The sequence below is a fragment of the Scyliorhinus torazame genome, chromosome 9 (assembly GCF_047496885.1).
Source record: "Scyliorhinus torazame isolate Kashiwa2021f chromosome 9, sScyTor2.1, whole genome shotgun sequence".
In the NCBI taxonomy this organism is placed as follows: Eukaryota; Metazoa; Chordata; class Chondrichthyes; order Carcharhiniformes; family Scyliorhinidae; genus Scyliorhinus; species Scyliorhinus torazame.
This window is the reverse complement of record NC_092715.1, coordinates 182,170,248-182,191,538: the sequence shown is the minus strand read 5'-3', so window position 1 is coordinate 182,191,538 and position 21,291 is coordinate 182,170,248. Positions and strand designations below refer to the sequence as shown.

The 21,291-nt window shown below is 45.1% G+C and overlaps 1 protein-coding gene across 2 annotated transcripts in view; it reads left to right on the top strand.

The window, feature by feature from the left end:
• The window catches only part of cbwd (COBW domain containing), a 92,902-nt gene extending 73,036 nt beyond the window's left edge, over positions 1-19,866 (top strand). For both annotated transcript variants that reach the window (XM_072516862.1, XM_072516861.1), the window contains 5 exons: positions 1,841-1,892; positions 5,620-5,688; positions 14,410-14,475; positions 16,862-16,991; positions 19,188-19,866. In XM_072516862.1, coding sequence (XP_072372963.1) covers positions 1,841-1,892; positions 5,620-5,688; positions 14,410-14,475; positions 16,862-16,991; positions 19,188-19,261 — 391 coding nt within the window. In that variant the 3' untranslated portion in view covers positions 19,262-19,866. The remainder of the gene's footprint in view (positions 1-1,840; positions 1,893-5,619; positions 5,689-14,409; positions 14,476-16,861; positions 16,992-19,187) is intronic.
• Positions 19,867-21,291: the final 1,425 nt, after the last annotated feature.

Genomic DNA, 21,291 nt, shown 5'->3' with positions numbered 1-21,291 from the left:
CCCTATCCCCGCAACCCCCACCTAACCTACAGTTATTTGGACTGGGGGAGAAAACCAGAGCATCTGGAGGAAATCACGCGGACATAAGAGTGACTTTGATCATTAGTCAGCCACCATCAGTGACTTTAGTGTTTCTTTTGCTGATCTGGAACTGAATGCCTTTCAGAGCTTATTTAGAAGAGCAAACCAAGTCATATGTTGTACTGTGCTTCACTGATATTGTATTAGAAACATAGAAAATAAGAGCAGGAGTAGGCCATTCAGCCCTTTGAGCCTACTCCACCATTCAATATGACCATGGTTGATCATCCAACTCAGTAACCTGTTCCCGCTTTTCCACCATATCCTTTGATCCCTTTAGCCCCAAGAGCTATATCTAACTCCTTGAAAACATACAATGTTTTGGTCTCAACTACATTCTGTGGTATTGAATTCTACAGGCTCACCACTCTCTAGTTGAAGAAATTTCTCCTCATCTCAGTCCTAAAAGGTTTACCCCTTATCCTTAGACTATGACCCCTGGTTCTGGACACACCCACCATCGGGAACATTCTTCCTTCATCTACCCTGTCCAGTCCTGTTAGAACTTTACAGGTTTCTATGAAAACCCCTTTCTCCTGGACTCCAGCAAATTTAAAAAAATAATAATTTAGAGTACCCAATTCTTTTTTTCCAATTAAGGGGCAATTTAGTGCTGCCAGTTCACCTATCCTGTACCTCTTTGGGTTGTGGGGGTGAAACCCATGCAGGCACCGGGAGAATGTACAAACTCCACACAGACAGTGACCTGGGGCCGGTCCTGGGCGCCATCGTGCCACCTGAACTCCAGCAAATATAACCCTAACCGAATTTATCTCTCCTTGTACGTCAGTCCCACCATCCCAGGAATCAGCCTGGTAAACTTTCTCTGCACTCCCTCTATAGCAAGTACATCCTTCCTCAGGTAAGGAGACCAAAACTGCACGCAATATTCCAGGTCTGGCCTCACTAAGGCCCTGAATAATTGCAGCAAGACATCCCTGCTTCTATACTTGAATCCTTTCACTATGAAGGCCAACATGGGCAGCACCAGTGTATAGCACTGTGGCTTCACAGCGCCAGGGTCCCAGGTTCGATTCCCCGTTGGGTCATTGTCTGTGCGGAGTCTGCATGTTCTTCCCGTGTCTGCATGGGTTTCCTCCGGGTGCTCCGGTTTCCTTCCACAGTCCAAAGATGTGCAGGTTAGGTGGACTGGCCATGCTAAATTGCCCTTGATGTCCAAAAAGGTTTAGGAGGGGTTATTGGGTTACGGGGATAGGGTGGAAGTGAGGGCTTAAGTGGGTCGGTGCAGACTCACTAGGCCGAATGGCCTCCTTCTGCACTGTATGTTCTATGTTCTATACCATTTTCCTTCTTCACCGCCTGCTGCACCTGCATGCTTGCTTCAGTGACTGGTGTACGACGACACCCAGGTCTCGTTGTACATTCGCTCCCTTAATTTGCTGTGCTTCACTGTTGCTTTAATCAATATGGAATATAATCATCTTTTTATGTCTTGTTTAGAATGGCGGACAAATGTTTTGCATGATTTGCATATGAATCCAATGTCCATTTTCTTGCCTTTGGAATACCACCTTTTATATACTAGGTCACTTCATGCAGCAATCGTGGAGGAGAAAGAATGGTCACCTCCTATCCTGCCTATTTCTATCTTCCCACTTTTCCAATAATGTACCTTTGTCTGCTTACTGCTCTTTCTCTTATTTTTAAAAAATGTATCTGCGTGATTACTCTAGCCTTGGTTGAATAGATCCCAGAAAGAAAAAAATAATTTTATGCAACCAGTTCTTATTTTGTTCAGTTTGCAGGAAAAATTATGCCTTGTGCAAACAGCCCACCCTCACCTTGATAAGGTAACTAGATTTCATTAAGTGAACATTGTGCCTTTGACATTCTGCTACCAAATATAATTTATTGATTTGAAATGTTTTGTTTCTAAAAATACATAATTACAATGTTAGGAATTTGACAGTATGATTGTATGGTCCTAACTGCTTCAATTGTAGATGTTTATATAAACTGCTGTAAGAACATATTAGTAGAAACAAACTATTTTCAAAACCTTTTCAAGAAGACCTCAATTTTTCAGACTTTATACATTGTGCTTCAGTCAGTTGTGTGCATCAGCACAAAATAACTGCAGGATATCTGTCTGCACAACTTGGTGATCATGTCCAGTTTTCTTTGTACAGAAATGAATTATTTATGCTGGAGTGTGGCGACTAGGGGCTTTTCACAGTAACTTCATTTGAAGCCTACTTGTGGCAATAAGCGATTTTCATTTCAAGTAGGCTTCCATTAACACTGCAATTAAGTTACTGTGAAAATCCCCTAGTCGCCACACTCCAGCATAAATAATGAAATGAAAATCGCTTATTGTCACAAGTTGGCTTCAAATGAAGTTACTGTGAAAAGCCCCTAGTCGCCACATTCCGGCGCCTGTTCGGGGAGGCTGGTACGGGAATTGAACCGTGCTGCTGGCCTGCCTTGGTCTGCTTTCAAAGCCAGCTATTTAGCTTTGTGCTAAACCAGCCCCTTGTGACAATAATAAAGATTATTATTATGTAGTGACATTGATGTACAGGTTATTGTGGAACTTATTACTGTTATCAATGTGATCTTAAAAAGTGTACCATTATATATATTAACAATTGATAGCTTCAGAGTCTTACCTAAGTTTCTGCTGAAACTGTCAACTTCATAATGCTGCCACTATAACTACTGTGATAGTTTCATGCAGGCTGCAACCACTGCATTTGCACAAACGGATGCGTCGGTTTATATTAACCACTTGTGCTACTGGGAGCACTGATCTTGTGACATTGCTCATGCATCCTTCAATGCACAAATACTGTGCACACAGTGCACATTGGCATACGCTGTTGACTGTTGTGATGTGTAAAATATGTGCTCTCAAGATTGTGGGATAAAGTAGGATTATGAGGAGTCAGACACCTACATAGGCCCAAGAAACCGTATTTGACAAATAGTCATTTAGTAGTATAGAACTTGAGTACTGCTAAAAAAGGACATTCTGTTTAAGCCTTTAATCTTGCACTCATCAAGACATTTGCAAGAATACCAATGTCAGGGGAAACAATGACTATATACTGTATGAGAAGAGGGTGATGATTAGTTGACAGGTGGATCTGATTGGAGAATACATCAGTTGATGGTGACTGACAGTTAACTGTCAAGCAGGTAGGTTGATTTGGTCAAGGTATTGCCCTGTTGAATGAACCAGTGAATGGCCATCACTTATTATGTTTAGCTGAAAGAGACACAATGTATGTATGTGTTCTTTCTGTCTGCAGTGAACAAAGCCCTGTGTATTAATGTATGTAGTTTCCAGTACACCCAAATGTGCCACACTGCGGGCCCGAATGGCAATAGTAAATTGGTTGTAAGTGTAATTCTTAACACACTAAGGATTATTTAGCAAATATTGTCCAATCACATCCAATATTGGACACTGTGTTTTGAGTTTTGCAAGCACAGGCTGGTTGGGTAACCACATTACTCATTTATGTGATAGACCGAATGTGTATTTGGCTTGATGGCAGCATCCTGTTAGTGGTGAATACCACTCTTGTTGCTACTCCATTGGCGTGGCGTGAAACAGCAAGCTTCACCTGTTGCTCAATTTTTTTTAGATATCTTACCCTTTCTTCCAATGTAATCGGAGGTAGATTGGGTACTTTTCAGGGCGAAAGTGAAAGCCTAAGGCCGTTCATGGGTGTGCACGATATAGAGTGAAAAATGATCCAATCAGGGTAGTTATTATCCCGCATAGTGCCTTTGATACACCCTATTTCAGCATCAAGCTTACAGGGTGAGCAAATGGCTCAGAGCCTATTTACAAGGTTGCTGACAAGGTCAATCTTATAGAGCATAGAACTTAAAGTATCCCAACATGTGTATTGACCAGTGAGGGTATGCTTGCAGTAGACCGAGGTAGAGATCGCCCTGCCATCCACTGAAGATGCTGAATCCTTGAAAGCGTGTCTAATTGATCTAGTGCATGCATTTGCTGGATCCCAAGTGACCTGTTTGATTTTCACGTGCGATACTGTGAGGCCTTAAGACCAACCCGGCCTGCATGCGATTGTCCAAGAATGGTTCCAGGGATGAGAAACTTCAGTTATGAGGATATATTGGAGCGATTGGAACTGTTCTCCTTCCAGCAAAGAAGGCTACAGGGAGATTTGAGTATGATTTTCAAAATCAAAGGGCTGGATAGAGTAGACCGAGAGAAACTGTTCCTACTCGTAAAAAGATCAAGAATGAGAGGGCACAGATTTGCAAAAGAAGCACAAATGTGATATGGGGAAAAAATGTTTTCACACAGCAAGTTGTTTAGGTCTGGAATGCACTGCCTGGAGGTGAGGCAGGTTCAATTGAAGCATTGAAAAGGGTATTAAATAATTATTTGAAAGCAACAATGTGCAGGGATACAGTGAAAAGGCAATCACATTAGATGTGATTCCACAATTGGACAACATTTGATAAATAATCTGCAGTCAGTGTGCTAACAATTATGCTGACAATCAGTTTAAGACTGTGAGGTGGGCTCATTGTGTGGTGCATTTGTGTGTACTGGTAGCCACATATATTAATATTCAAGAACTTGTCCTTTGCGGACAGAAAGAACATGTGCACACATTGCACCTCTTTCAGATAAACAGAATAAGTGAAAGCTATTCACTGGTTCATTCAACAGGGCAATGCTTTGACCAGCCAAAGTCAAGCTGTCTGGTTTCAATTTCAAACAATGCTTGTCAGTTAACTGTCAGTCACTGTCAACTGGTTTATTCTCCATGGTAACTCCTCTATCAATTGAGTCCACTTGCCAACCAATCAGCACCCTCTTCTCATGCAGTATAAAGTTGTTGTTTCCCCCAACATTGGTATTCTTGCGATTGTCCTGATGAGTGCAAGACAAAAAGCTTTGACAAAGTCTTTTTTCAGCACATCTTTTCTTATTGCCATTTTGTTGATCCATTCAGAGGTTTTTGGCTACGTTTGTAGAGTGCAATTGGGAGGATCTGCAGACACGGATGTTGAGGTGAATGATGTCTGCAGTGACATTTCAAAGGTCACTTGATAAAATTGAAGACTTGCCACCATAAGATTTTTTTCCCCATAGAATATGAATGCTCCAGTAATGTAGGGATGTTAGCTAGTGTTACATTTCAACGCATGCAAAGAAACATCAAGGCAGGACTTGAAAATGGCTGGATTTATTTTAATACATTTGGAATCGGGTTGATATCATGAGCAGTATGCTGTACTTTGGAGCTTGCTTGGTGAAAATATTTTCATGGAATTGTCCACAGATATACAAGAGAGTAATACAATTTGTGGGAGGGTCTAATATGTATAACATACACAACTGATCAAAATAAATATGGAGATGAAACCACTTCCCAAGAAGGTTTTCATTGAACACAACAATGATTTGCTGAAAAGTATTCCAAATCAAAGACCTATTTCAGCTTTTTGATGGACTAATAAACAATGGCCATAGTGTGCAACTCTTATGGGTTCAATGTAACTTTCTTTTCTTTTTATTTATTGCAGAGTATCATTACAGTTACATTCGAAATTCCTGGCACCATTCTTGAAGAAGACTTAAACATATACCTTCAGGTGTACTTTTTAAATACTTTTTTTGAAACATATTTTTAAACTAACTATAAACTTTCTTATAGAAAAATACTTGGGGCTCACTGTAAATCACTTAGAATGTCAATGCATGGCTTTTAATGGTACGTTTTGTTAAGTGTTTTGTTCATAGTGGGCTCTGGCGTATTGGGTGGTCAGCATTGTGAATATTTCCGAGATTAATTTAAAAGTCAAAAGAATAAGAGACTTCAAAAACATTTAAACCAATGAGTAAATTTAATTCTGGATGAAGAGAGTGCTGTCAGATTTGGATGTGATGGTGCCTCTCGCATTGTTTATAGATTATAGATGGGATGCATTGTGTGGGTAATTTAGGTGTGAATCTACATTTCACCAGTTTACGGTATTGCATGTATGGTACAATAACACAATGCAACATGTTTAGTTGCTTACAGTGTCCTTCCTTCACCTTCATTATACTAAAATGGAATGAAACAAGGGCGGCACGGTGGCACAGTGGCTAGCACTGCTGCCTCACAGCGCCAGGGACCAGGTTCAATTCTGGCCTTGGGTGACTGCGGAGATTGTACATTATCCCCTTGCCTGTGTGGGTTTCCTCCGGGTGCAAAGAACAAAGAAAGGTACAGCACACCAACAAGCCCTTTGGCCCTCCCAGCCTGTGTCGATCATGATGCCCTAACTATTAAAAAAAACCTTCTGCCCTTAGTCGGTCTGCATCCCTCTATTTCCTCCCTCTTCATGTACCCATCCAGATGCCTCTTAAATGTTGTTAATGTGCCTGCTTCCACCACATCCTCTGGCAGCGCATTCCAGGCACCGACTACTCTCTGCGTGAAAAACGTACCCCGCACATCTCCCTTACACTTGCCCCCTCTCACCTTGAACCTGTCAGTCCAAAGATATACAGTTTAGGTGGATTAACCACCTAATGTGTCCAGGGATGTGCTGGTTAGGTTACAGGTATAGGGTGGAGAGGATCGGTGCAGACTCTATGGGCCAAATGGCCTCCTTCTGCACTGTAGGAATTCAATGGTACTTTCACTTCAGTATGTGCAGTGACTGACTATCAGGAAACATCTGGAAGTGTAATAAAAATCATAAGTTGGAATCTATCCAAAACTCCTCTTAGCTTTGTCAGTCACTATAAATTGCATTAGTGAGCCACCTATGCCAATAGAAGCAAAATACTGCTGATGCTGGAAATGTGAAATAAAAACAGACAATACTGGATAAAGTCAGCAGGTTTGGCAACATCTGTGGAGAGAGAAACAGAGTTGCCTTTTCGAGTCCATTGATCCTTGTACGGAACAGGCACATACACTTTTTAAAAAAATATATTTTATTCCGAAATATATTTTGTTCCAAACACAATTAACAAATCACATAGTCATCCAAAGAGATAAGCAAATTACAAACAGTTTGTCATTTTTCACACAACACTTCCCCCCCGTTCCCTAACACGGCGACATAGTGGTTAACACTGCTGCCTCACAGCGCCAGGGACCCGGATTCGATTCTGACCTCGGGTGACTGTGTGTGTGGCGTTTGTATTTTCTCCCCGTGTCCGCGTGGGTTTCCTCTGGTGCTCTGGTTTCCTCCCATAATCAAAAGATGTGCAGGTTAGATGGATTTGCTGTGATAAATTTCCTTTTCGTGCCCAATGGTTCGGGCTGGGGCATGGGCCTCAGTGGGGTGCTCTTTCGGAGGGTCAGTGCAGACTGGATGGGCTGAATGACCTCCTTCTGCACTGTAGGGATTCTAAAAGGCATATATACTAATTGCACTGGAGCATTGTCTTTTGCCGGGTCAGGGGTTAGGTGAGAGGGTTTCACCTCCACAACCCAAAGATTTTATTTAAAAAAAATATTTTTTTATTAAAGTTTTGCAAAGCTTTTCATAATAAATAGTAATAATCCTCACACAGCAAAATAGTGAACATTAACATAGTACAAAAAGAGAATATGCAACAGCAATTGACTAGACGTGACCCTACGCGCCTCAGTCTTCCCACACCCTCCCAACGGAGCACTCCCCCCCCCACTCCCCTATGGGTTGCTGCTGCTGCTGACGTTTTAATTTTCCCTGAGAAGCCTTCAGACGGTATTATGCCCCCCCTCAACAGCAGCAGCTCTGTACAATTTGTAAAATTATTTACACACATAAGTAGGCATCTGTTCGTGGTGTTGTCGTCCCTTGCTTCTCCCAGACGGAGTTCGCTGCCGTTGTCGTCTTGTTCCGTTTCTGCGCACTTCCGCTTCTGCGGCCCTCCCGTCTTCCCCGTTTTCTCTGTTCCTGTGGACGTTATGTTTGTTAACGTTTCCCGGCCTCCCCCCTCCCCCTCCCTGGCTCTTCTCTATTGTTCCCTGTCTCTTCCCTCTACCCCCCCTCACCCCGCTCCTGCCCCCCACCTCCCTGTGGTTCGCCTTTCCTTCCTCGTAGATTTAGCTGTTCCCCCCCCCCCCCCCTCCCCCGGTCTATCTCTCCCTCTCATGCTTTGGCTACTCTCCCCTGTTTCTTGGCTACCTGGCTATTCTTCTGCTTGTTTGTTGGCCACAAACAGGTCCCGAAACAATTGGGTGAATGGCTCCCACGTTCTTTGGAAGCCGTTGTCTGACCCTCGGATGGCGAATTTCATTTTCTCCATTTGGAGAGATTCTGAGAGGTCGGACAGCCAGTCTGCAGCTTTGGGTGGTGCTGCTAACCGCCAGCCGAACAGGATTCTACGGCGGGCGATCAGGGAGGCAAAGGCAAGGGCATCCGCCCTCCTCCCCAGGAATAGATCTGGCTGGTCTGAAACCCCGAAGACCGCCACTTTCGGGCATGGCTCCACCCTCACCCCCACCACCTTGGACATTGCCTCGAAGAAGGCTGTCCAGTACTTCACACGTCTGGGGCAGGACCAGAACATCTGGGCGTGGTTGGCTGGGCCTCCTTGGCACCGCTCACATCTGTCCTCCATCTCCGGGAAGAACATACTCATACGGGTTCTTGTTAAGTGGGCTCTATGTACCACTTTTAGTTGCGTCAGGCTGAGCCTTGCGCACGTGGAGGTGGAGTTGACCCTATGCAGTGCTTCGCTCCAGAGCCTCCACCCTATTTCGATCCCCGGGTCCTCTTCCCACTTCATTCTTGTTGCGTCTAGTACACTGTCGGCCCCTTCTACCAGTCGGTCATACATGTCACTACAGTTTCCTTTATCTAGTATGCTTGCGTCCAGTAACTCTTCCAGTAGTGTCTGTCGTGGTGGTTGTGGATATGTCACTGCCTCCTTTCGTAGGAAGTTTTTTTGTTGCAGGTACCTTAGCTCGTTGCGCCTGGCTAGCTGGAATTTCTCTGTCAGTTCACCCAGTGTTGCGATCCTGCCGTCCATGTATAGGTCCCTGACTGTCAGTGTCCTTCTGTCCTGTCCCCACCTTTTGAAGGTGGCGTCAGTCAGCGCTGGCGTGAACCTATGGTTGTTGCAGATGGGAGCTTTATCCGACATTCTGGTCAGGCCAAATTGTTGCCGTAGTTGGTTCCAGGACTAGAGGGGTGGCTATTACCACTGGGCTGCTGGAGTGTTTTTTGGGTGGGGATGGGAGCGCCACTGTGGCGAGGGCCCGGAGGGAGGTCCCCTTGCAGGAGGCCTCTTCCGCGCGCACCCATTCGGCTTCTGGCTCCTTGATCCATCCTCTTATTCGTTCGGTCGTCGCCGCCCAGTGGTAATAATGTAGGTTTGGGAGGGCAAGCCCCCTTCTGGATTTTGTTTTTTGTAAGACCTTCTTTGGGATCCGAGCATCCCCCCCCCCCCCCCTCCTCCCCCTGCCCCCCATACGAATGCCATGATTAGTTTGTCTAGTGCTTTGAAAAAGGCCTTGGGGATGTAGATTGGGATGGATCTGAATAGGAAGAGGTATCTGGGCAGCACGTTCATTTAGATCGTCTGGACTCTCCCTGCGAGGGACAGTGGAGTCTGTTCCATCTTTGCAGGTCCTTTTTTACTTCCTCTGTCAGACTGGTGAGGTTCCATTTGTGGATCCCTTTCCAGTCGTGGGCTATTTGGATCCCCAGGTAGCGGAATTTGTGTTGGGCTTGTTTAAGCGGCAGTCCCATTAGGGCTGCCCCACCTACCTGTGGGTGTACCGGGAAGATCTCGCTTTTGCTCATGTTGAGTTTGTAGCCCGAGAAGGCGCCAAACTCTTTCAGGAGCGCGATGATTCCGTCCATGCTGCTCTGTGGATCCAAAATGTAGAGGAGCAGATCATCTGCATAGAGTGAGACTCTGTGCTCTCTGCCTCCCTTTCGGATCCCCCTCCAGCTTTTTGCTGCTCTGAGCGCGATTGCTAGTGGCTCGATCGCTAGAGCGAACAGCAGCGGGGACAGTGGGCATCCTTGTCTGGTGCCCCTGTGCAGCTGGAAGTATCCGTACGCTTGCCATGGGAGCGTTGTATAGGAGCTTTAGCTAGGAGGTGAACCCTGTTTCAAGCCCGAACCGCTCCAGTACCTCGATTAGGTATTTCCATTCAACTCTGTCGAAGGCCTTTTCTGCATCTAGGGAGACGATCACCTCTGGTGTTCTCTCCCGGAGGGGGTCATTATCACGTTCAGCAGGCGCCTGATGTTCGAGGTAAGCTGTCTACCTTTGACAAAACCTGTCTGGTCCTCTGCGACCACCTCAGGTACACAGTCATCTAACCTTTTGGCTAGGATTTTGGCCAGTATCTTGGCGTCTGCATTCAGCAGTGAGATGGGTCTGTATGACCCACATTCCGTTGAGTCTTTGTCTTTCTTAGGTATCAGTGAGATTGAGGTCTGTGCTAGCGTGGGCGGCAGTGTGCCCCTCGCTAGCGAGTCTGTGAACATCTCCCGCAGGTGCGGGGCCACTGCTGTCGGAAATATTTTGTAGAAGTCCGCCGGGAACCCGTCGGGTCCCGGCGCCTTCCCCGCCTGCATGGAGCTAATGCTGTCCATGATCTCTCCCAGTGCTAGTGGTGCTTCCAAGCCCCGGTTGTTGCCCTCCCCACGACTGGAATGTCCAGTCGATCAAGGAACCGTTTCATCCCAGCCTCCCCCTTTGGGGGCTCTGAGGTGTACAGCCCTTGGTAGAAGGCCTTGAAGGTTTTGTTGATCTTTTCTGGTTCTGTTTCTAATGTGCCTCTGGTATCCCTGATTTGTGCAATTTCTCTGGTGGCTGCCTGCTTTCTCAGCTGGTGTGCTAACAGGCGGCTGGCTTTGTCTCTGTGTTCGTATAGGGTCCCACGTGCCTAGCGGAGTTGGTGCACTGCTTTCCTGGTGGAGAGCAGATCAAAATTCCTTTGTAGCTCCTTCCTCTCTGCCAGGAGCTCTACGGTCGGGGCCTCGGAGGATTTACGGTCTACCTCCAGTATGGAGTCGACCAGCTGCTGCCTAGCCACCCTTTCCTCCCTATCTCTTCGCGCTTTGAAAGCGATGATTTCCCCTCTTAGTACAGCCTTCAGTGCTTCCCAGAACGTGGAGGGTGACCACCTCCCCATTCTGGTTGTTCTCTGTGTACTCTGCAATGGCCCGTGTCAACATTTCGTTGAAGGCCTTGTCCGCTAATAGGGCGACGTCCAACCTCCATGTGGGGCGTTGGGCCCTGCCCGCCTCCAGCCTCACGTCCATGTAGTGTGGAGCATGGTCTATTATCACAATTGCGGAGTATTCCACCTTGTCTATCCCCGGAAGCACCGTTATCCCTACCACAAAGAAGTCAATTCTGGTGTATACGTTGTGTACTGGGGAGAAGAAGGAGAATTCCTTCTCCCCGGGTGGGTGAACCTCCAGGGGTCCACCGCTCCCATCTGCTCCATAAAGTGACTGAGTTCCCTTGCCATGCTTGAGGTTTTCCCCGTTTTGGGGTTTGATCTGTCTGTCTTTGGGTTCTATACACAGTTGAAGTGTTTCCCCCCCCCCCCCCCCCCCATGATCAGTCGATGCGTCGCTATGTCAAGGATTTCTGCCATGGTCTTCTTGATGAAGCTCGTGTCGTCCCAGTTGGGTGCGTACACGTTAACTAGTACTACCGGTACCCCATCCAGGGCCCCGCTGACCATGACATACCGTCCCCCTGGGTCCGTAACCGTCTTTGTCACCCTAAACATCATCCTCTTGCCGATCAATATCGCCACCCCCCTGGCCCTTGTTCCATAGCTGGAATGGTAGGTTTGTCCCATCCAGCCCTTTCTTACCCGCAGTCGGTCCTGCTCTCTCAGGTGTGTCTCTTGGAGGAAGACTATGTTGGCCCTCATATTTCTTAGGTGGATGAGGATTCTGGATCTCTTCACTGAGCCGTTGAGTCCCCTTACGTTCCAGGTGACTATCCTGGTGGGGACCTTCTGCCCCCTCGCTCCTGTGGGATTAACCATACTTACCTGGTGGACGCGCCCCTGCCCTCCGGGGTTTCCCTTTGTTAGGGGGCTGTCCAGGATGGCCGCTGTCACTGCTCTCTCCATGCGGTCGGGTCCCTGCGCTCCAGGGTTTCTTTCCCTTTGTCCCGGGGGCACCCGACATGGCCGCCCACTGTGCGTCCTCCATGCGGGTGGTACCCTGCACTCTGGGGTCTCCCTTCGCCCAGAGACCGTACTGGGTGGGTGCTTGCAGCGATTCCTTGTTTCGAGTCCTTGGTTGTGGCACTTTGTAACCCTATTCCTTTTCTAGCCTTATTTGTCCCTCCTTCCCTGTGTCGCCCCTCCCCGGTCTCTCCCTCCCTGTGTCCCCGTTCCCCCCCTCCCGGTCTCTCCCCTTTCGCCCCTCTCCCTTGTACCCCTCCTTTGTCCCTCTTTTCCCTGTCCCTATCCCAGTTTGCTCTCCCGTCTCTGTTGAGTGGTCCCCCCCACCTCCAGCCTGGCGCCTTCCCCCCTGTTCGGGGGGTATTCTCTTTCTTGGTATGTGACCCAGTGTTTCGCTGGGTACAGCATACCAAAATGCACATCACTCTTGTGAAGAGTTGCTTTCGCTCTATTAAACTCGGCCCGACTCCTGGCTAGGTCTGCCCCAATGTCCTCGTAAATTCTAATGGCATGTCCTTCCCATTTGCAGGTTCTGTTTTTCCTGGCCCAGCGTAGGATTGTTTCCCTATCTTGGTACCGGTGCAGTTTAGCGATAACTGCTCTTTGGTGTTCTCCTGCTTTGGGCTTCGGGCACAGCGACCGGTGTGCTCTGTCCATTTCTGGTGGGCTGGGAAAGGTTTTCTTCCCCACTAAGTTGCTCAGCATATCGGCCACGTATGCCGTGGGGTTTCTACACTCGATCCCCTCTGGTAAGCCCAATATCCTGACATTTTGCCTCCTCGAGCGGTTTTCCTGGTCGTCCACTCTGCCCTTCAGGCACCCCTGTGTTGTGCCCAGTCTTGCCACCTCCCTCTCCAGGGCCAGGATCCGATCGGTTACCGGGGGGGGGGGGGGGGGGTCGCTCCTCTCCCGAGGGCTCAGTTCCCCAGCTCCCAATTTCGCGGGAAACATTTTAAAAAAAAATTTAATCCAGAGGCCCCCTGAAAAAGCCCCGACTTCGTGGAACTGCGGGAGCCTTTTTGCTACGACTGCTCCGCTCACGGACGCCACCGGAAGTTACACAACCCAAAGATGTGCAGATAAGGTGGATTGGCCACGCTAAATTGCCCCTTAATTGGAGAAACAATAATTGGGTATTCTAAATTCAATTTTTAAAAAATCAACAATCCGTATTTTTTATAGGCTTCCAGTAAAGTAAAGAAGTAAATAGGGGCAGCACGGTGGCGCAGTGGGTTAGCCCTGCTGCTTAACGGCACCGAGGTCCCATGTTCGATCCCGACCCTGGGCCACTGTCCGTGGGGAGTTTGCACATTCTCCCCGTGTTTGCCTATTTTTTACAAATCCAAATTCCGTCTGCTGCTATTTAGTCAAATTACTTCATCTTGTAAAAGCAGTCGGTAAGGGTCAATGTAAGGTTGCAAAAGATGTGTAGGTTGGTGCATTGGCCTTGCTAAATTGCTCCTTAATTGGAAAAATGATTTGGGTACTCTAAATTAAAAAGAAAGAAATAGGTGCCATCTAATTCAGTTGACCACAGTCTCATCTAGATTAAAATGTTGTGGGTTCAAACCCCTTTTTAGCATCTCAGCACATAATTTAAGCCTCGGACCCAACCGATGTGCTCCATTGTCAGAGGTACTATCTTTCAGATTAGATGCTGAATCTGGGTCTTCGGTTCCTATTTTGATGGTTTGGATTGACATTCGAGATCCCCTGGTACTGTTCCAAACGAAAACAAAAAGGTTTCCAAAATTTTGGCCAATGTTTGTCCTCTACCAGCAACACTTAAGGATAGATGAACTGGCTACTGATCCTTTTGCTAATATTGCATTCAGTGGAGCAGCACGTGGCGCAGTGGTTAGCATTGCTGCCTCGTGGCGCCGAGGTCCCAGGTTCGATCCCGGCTCTGGGTCACTGTCCGTGTGGAGTTTACACATTCTGCCTGTGTTTGCGTGGGTTTTGCCCCCACAACCCAAAGATGTGCAGGATAGGTAGATTGGCCACACTAAATTGCCCCTTAATTGGAAAAATGAATTGGATACTCTTTAAAAAAAAAAAAAAAAATGTTTTTAAATGATTGCATTCAGTGTGTGTAAAATGGTCATTGTGTTTGCCTATATAACCAATAGAAATTGCACATCAAAAATAAGGCCTTCTATTTTCAGCACTTTGGAAGTGATAAATGTCATGTAAATGCAAGTTTTACTTCTTTTAGAATCTGTTATGGGAAAAAAATTTGAAGAATAAGTCAGGCATTCCAATGGATATCATACGGCTAAAGGTAATTATTAGTTTACTGTTCGCTGATCTGACCTAATTTGAGGAAGGACTATGCTCAGGGATGGTACGTTTTCGTATCATTTTGTCATGTTGCTTTCAATTATGTTATTAATAAGGGAATCAGCATTGCTTTTAAAAATCAAACAGTATCCACTCTTCAAAGAAAAAGATGTAAAAGCAAAATAAAAATGAAATGAAATGACTCTGTGAAAGGAAAGAAAGTTCATCATAATTTTTTTACGTGTTATTTTTTTATCGAAAAATCAGTTCTGGTGGGGCTTTCTGGTTTGCTTTGTGAGTGATGGGGCCATCAGGTTTCGTACAGAGCCATATGAACCAGCATGTTTCTAAATTTGATTCCTTATCTGCACTTAACTAACTGATCTCTGTTGGGATACTGCAGTCAGCATTTCTCCATCTTGGCTCAAATGCCAAAAAATAGTCAGGAACTCTGGTCTCCACTTACTATCAAGTGACTCCTCTTGGAAATCATATGTTTGGATATGCTAAAGGCTCAGGTTTAATTGTGATGTCCGCTTGGTGGCGCATGTTACTTGCACTATCTCTCAAAACTTGCGTGCAAAAAATGCCTTTGTGTGAGATACTAAGGATCCTGATGATGAATACTGTTAGGTTAAATACTGCATAGATTCTCTACCACTGATCCTCTGCAAAAATGCACTTTAATCTAAATTTATCGAAATGGTGTGGATCATGTCATGTTAATTTTGTTTTAACAGCTGTTATGTTACATAGAATTTCAAAACTTAGCAATTTCCAAACAAACATTTTAACAACCTGTTTTCTTTGCAAAATGGCTTGCATTTTCTCATGATCATTGTCAATGTAATTTTAGTTAAAGATGCTGAAAATTATGTGGCTTTTTCACATCCTCAGTAATTCACTTCGGTTAAGGATGGTGGGGTGGCACAGTGGTTAGCACTGCTGACTCACAGCACTAGAGACCCTGGTTCGATTCTGATCTCGGGTGCTGTGTGGAGTTTGCACATTCTTACCGTGCCTGTGTGGGTTTCCTCCTGTTCAAACTTGTGGAGATTAGGTGGATTGGCTATGCTAAATTGCCCCTAGGTGGGGTTAAGGGGAGGGGATTGGGCCTAGGTAGAGTACTCTTTCAGAGGGTCGGTGCAAACTCAATAGGCCGAATGGCCTCCTTCTGCACTGTAGGGATTCTGTGATTTGTCTATTCCTGTGTTTAGAAACAGCTGGAATGCTCACTTCCATATGTAATTACGCATTCCAGAAAACTGGTTCTTACTGACAGGCTCATTGGACAGTCAGTACTTGCAGGTCACATCTTTCTCCTTATAAAATCCATCTCATCGACCTTGCCTAATCATGGTTAGTATTTTTACACATCATGGAGAAACTATAGATTTTGCTTACGGATTTAGCTGTCGTCTTCTAAACTGTGGAGGTTACATGAACATTGGGGTGGATTATAACAGTTTGTTGCAGTGAGGTTTCAGTCTGAGTTTGATAGTTTGTGTAGTTTAGGGCCAGCGTGATGTCTCTAGATTATCAAAATTTATATTCATTTATTTTAAGATGTCTATTTATAAGAATATGAAATATTGTAGCCATAAATTCTTAGACCCACCTCAACACTGAGTGCAGTAGAGTGGGAATTCTGCTGTTCTTGCTACTCTGACTTCTGCTCTTGAGGCCAGCAGAGAATCCGGGGTCAGGACAAGATAAACTAAACCTACATAGGCACAACTTGAGAAATTGCTGAGGGATTGGGAACAAGCTGCCCTGATGTAAGAAGGCTAGCCTCCCTGCTTCTGTTGGTCATCTTCCAGGCTGTTGGTCCCAGTTGTTTCCTACTTACGCCCCACCTCCTGGGCAGACCTCCAAGGAGCTGCACACCAGTTTCTTTCTCGCATTCAGATAGCTGAGTGTTGAGGAGGTGGGAGCCACAGTAACCCTGGTAAGGGAACTTTATCTTGTTAGATTTTTGTCCCATGTGGCGTCAGGGCTTTCTCTAAGACGGTTGGAACTGCCGTTTACACCGATGGGAATTTCTTTTGGCTTCTTCTGTGGTCAGGGACCTGATGTTTCTAAACTTTCTGCCTCTGCTTAAGCCCCTTTATCCAACATTCTGCCCTCCAGAAAATTTGCCCAATGTATTTTAATCAATTTCTATAAACACTTTATTGAAATCAAGTTCAACATGATAGCAAAATGTCCAATCTTGATGCTGTATAACAGTTTGTACCTGGTTTTGTACTTCCGTCCATTTGGATTAGTTTTAGATTTGTTAATAAACATGTTTCTTTAGCACAATAGAATGTAATTCTATAAAGTGTGATTTTGAATTTCAGCTTCAAACCATCAGGTTTATAGTTGCCTCTCTTATTATTTGGCAGGCCCTTGTCTCAATACGGGAAAAGCCACAGCAGGTGATTGTCCAGGGAGTGTACGAGCTTTATGACCTGGAAGAAACTTCTGTGAACTGGGATGCAGACAGTGAAAGAATCAACAGATTTGTGTTTATAGGTAACCAACAAAAGTGGCATCCCATATGCCTTTTATTTTTCTTTTGATGTTTTGGGTAGGTTTAACTTCTATTAGGCATGGGCAGCACGGTGGAGCAGAGTTAGCACTGCTGCCTCACGGCACCGAGGACCCAGGTTCGATCCCGGCTCTGGGTCACTGTCCGTGTGGAGTTTGCACATTCCCCCTGTGTTTGCGTGGGTTTCGCCCCCCACAACCCAAAAATGTGCAGGGTAGGTGGATTGGCCATGCTAAATTACCCCTTATTTGGAAAAAATGAAGGTGGGTACTCTAAATTTTAAAAATAACTTCTATAAGGCATAGGAATTGTCTGTGGTTATAACGGTCACCCAAATTGTTCAGTTCCAAACAGATTTTACATTTGGTTTAAAAAAAAAAAAGTTTATACAGTAATCAAAATACATTTAGTTACCTTCCCAGGTATGTTTAGTTTTAAACTCTTCTGTCTTTATCCTATCCTGCGCCGTGTTATACCCTGCCATCACTGCTGTCCTTTCTGACTGTATTGTTGGTTCCTAACCCTCAAAAGCCTCAAATTTAAAACTCATCTTTCCGTTTGACTCCATTGCCTCAACCTCCTTAACCTCCCTCTTTGCTTTCACCCACTCAGTCCAGAACTCCTCTGCTCCTTTAAGTTCAGCCTTTTGCGCAATAACCCATTTAGGCTTCACCATTGGCAATCATGGCTTCAGCTGCATAAGGCCCATGCTCTGGAAGCTTTGTTCTAAATCCCTCTGACATCGTGCCTCCTAACTTCTCATTCTCTTTGCTGTTATTCAATTTTGACTGATAACTGTACTGGGGCTTTTTCTACTCTGAAGGTGTTATATAAATGCAAGTTGCTATTGGTCAGTTAACTACCTAGCCTATCATCCATTTAATGTTGCCAAAGAAAAGCAATATGTGTCATAAGCAAAGAACAGCACAGCAGACAAACAGGTTCTTAAACCCTTCAAGCCTGTACCAATCATGATGGCAACCTAAACGAGAACCTTCAGCACTTTCAGGGTCCATATCCCTCTATTTCCATCCTATTCATGTATTTGTCAAGATGCCTCTTAAAAGTTACTATCGTATCTGCTTCTACCACCTCCCCCGGCAACGCGTTCCAGGCACTCGCCACCATCTGTGTAAAAATACCTGCCTCGCACATCTCCTCTAAACTTTGCCCTTCGCACCTTAAACCTACGTCCCCTAGTAATTGACTCTTCCACTCTGGGGAAAAAGCTTCCGACTATCCACTCTATCCATTCCACTCATAATTTTGTTAACTTTTATCAGGTCGCCCCCCCCCCCCGTCATTCCAGTCATGCATAAGAAATAAACATTAATGGATATTTGATGGATCAGTTGATGCAACAACTTGTATTTATATAAAACCTTTAACATAATATATCCCAAGGTGCTTCCCTTATTAAACCAAATTTAATGCTGAACCACATAGGGAGATATTAAGATAGGCCAAAGGGACAGGTTGTAAAGAGCATTTCAAAGGAGGAAAGAGAGTTAGAAAGGCAACCAGGTTTGGAGAAGAAACTCCAGAGGATAAGAGCCTAGTCAGCTGAAGGCAGTAGTAGTGTAATGAAAATCAGGTTTGCCCAAGAGACCTGAAGGCAGTGTATGAACCCTGAAGTGTGAAAAGGCTTTTACACACAGCTGGTGGTTAAGGTCGGGAATGCACTGCCTGAGAGAGTGGAGGAAGTACCTTTGATCAAGGCATTCAAAAGGGAATTAGACTGTTATTTGGAAAGGACAGTGTGCAGTGTTCCAGGGAGAAGATAGGAAAATGGCACCATTCGGAGAGCTGGTGCAGACACAAGGGGACGAATGGCCACCTGTGCTGTGAAACTTCTTTAAAAATAGAAACATTTTTAAAGTAGAAATAGGACAGCTACTCCTTCCAGCAGAGTTTGTGTTCAGTTTTGATAACTCACATCCAGTCATGCATTGCTCTGTATGGGTTCCTGAAATTTTAAACTGCAAATGCTGTATTTTGCATTAATAAGCAACATAATGCATTGATTACGTATGGTCTTGATATTACTAAATATTTGTATCCTCTCAGTATTCCTCCTGTTAGTGAAATTTGTTTTTGCTTTAACTGATATGTGGTTCACATCTGGCAATTAATAAATGATGATTTGTATTCTGGCTTTTGTTTCCTCTCCCTCCCCACAGGCAGAAACCTGGATAAAGATATTCTAGAAGAACAATTTTCTACAACTGTAATGAATCGAGGAGAGTCCAGCTGAAATTTGAATAGAAATGTGAAAGACAAAAATATAGTCAAAGTGGAGCCCACTGTTTATGTATTGGAAGATGTGATTTTTCATTTTTTGTTCTTTCGATTCTCTCTCCTGGAAATCTATTAATTAGCATATGTCCTTCACCAGCTGCTGGGGAAGGAATGATCTGCGTTGAATTTACTCTCAGCACCACAGTTAATCGAACCTTACTGAATCTCCAACAGAAGGAGTGAGACGTACACCAAAGCATTTTTTCATTATCCCTATCGATAGAGAACATGTACCATTGTATTTATTTTCTGCATATAAGCTGGTGAATTTACCTGAGAAACGAGCAGAAACCCTTGGATTCTAGTCTATTACCTGCTGTTTGAGTGGCATAAATTTAATTCTTAGCAGCCTCACGGCGCCGAGGTCCCAGGTTCGATCCCGGCTCTGGGTCACTGTGTGGAGTTTGCACATTCTCCCCGTGTTTGCATGGGTTTCGCCCCCACAACCCAAAGATGTGCAAGGTAGGTGGATTGAACCAGCTACATTGCCCCCTAATTGGGAAAAAATTAATTGGGTACACTGAAAAAAAATTAAAATAAAATAAATATATTTAATTCTTAGACTTGTACGATATTTTGGGTGACAGTTTTTGTGAATTTTGTTCTCATCAGTATGAGGGTTATTAGCAATGGAGAATGGGACACTATTTTGGTTTTGAGCGTCCGTTTGTCAGCAGCAAGCGCTTCCAGGTTAGGTATAGCAGTAGGGTTGCCAACCCTCCAGGATTGGTATGGAGTCTCCAGAAATTAAAGATTTGTGTGCGTGTGTTGGGGTGGGGTGGGGCGGGGGCTGCTGCAGGCAATCCCAGGCTCACACCATCGGAGTATTCAGTTTCTCATTGAATGTTTTTGGTTTATTAACTATAAAAATATCTTGGGGAACAAGGTTGAACAATTATCCAATTGGGTAATGAATGTATTTCGAATGGCTGTGGGAAGGTGGTGCACTGAAAGTATTGGTGTTTTAGGCAACCAATAGTGCAGTTCAAGGGCCGGGGGGGGGGGGGGGGGGGGCGGAGAGGTGATGTGATATCTTCAGGAAAATGTACAATCGGAGTTGGCATCCAATGCAGCACATGTTTTCCCCAAGAACAGAGACAATTTCCCACTCCTGAGCCAAGAGGTACTGAGTTTAATCCTCAAAGGAGCCCCATTAAATAGATTCCAGCCCCGGGGTCCAGAACTCCAGCCATGTGCATCAGCCCAAATCTCAAGCAGCCTATATACCACCGTGACGTTTCGTTTTCATTTCCAACATCGGCCATCCCGTGGACTTCGACTGAAGTTGAATCTAGACTGTTTTATTTTGCGCCGTAGTGTACTGGGATTGTTTGGACTTATTTTACGGAAGGCTATTATAGCCAGTAAGCACTAGATTTCCGTGCTGGGCCAGTTTGTCCATTTTTTGCCAATGTTTTCCCCAAAAGATGGTCACTGACTTTCTGAAATACAGTTCCATGACTCTTTCAACCTCCCATAGGTGGCCATCATTCATTTACAAGAGCCCTGATGCTGGATTTGTGGGCTGTTTGACCACAGAAAGCAGGATTTTGGCTAATCTTCAGCCCCTAAACCCAGTGACACTGTGGCCAATCACAGCACAGCACAAATCGCAGCACAGTCCTGAGATCTGAGTTTGTACTCTGATTGCGGTTTCTAACCCTATTGAATTAAACAATAAGTGTAGGAATAAAATTACAAATGCATTGTTTTATCGGGATCCTGAGCTAAATCCGGAGATTTAACAAAGAATTATTTTGTAGGCCATGTGCTAGTTATAGCATTTAAAAACAAAATGCTGGAAAGGCTCAGCAGATGTTGCAGCAGTTGTGGAGAGAGACGAAGTTAATGTTTCAACCTGAATATGACTTCACAACTGATTCTCTGCTACATCATTGAACATAGGTGTGGGAATTGCTGAGATACTGGAAGCTTTAGTTTATTTCTGCAAGCTGCTGGTCCAAGTACTCAACTTCCTATAAAATG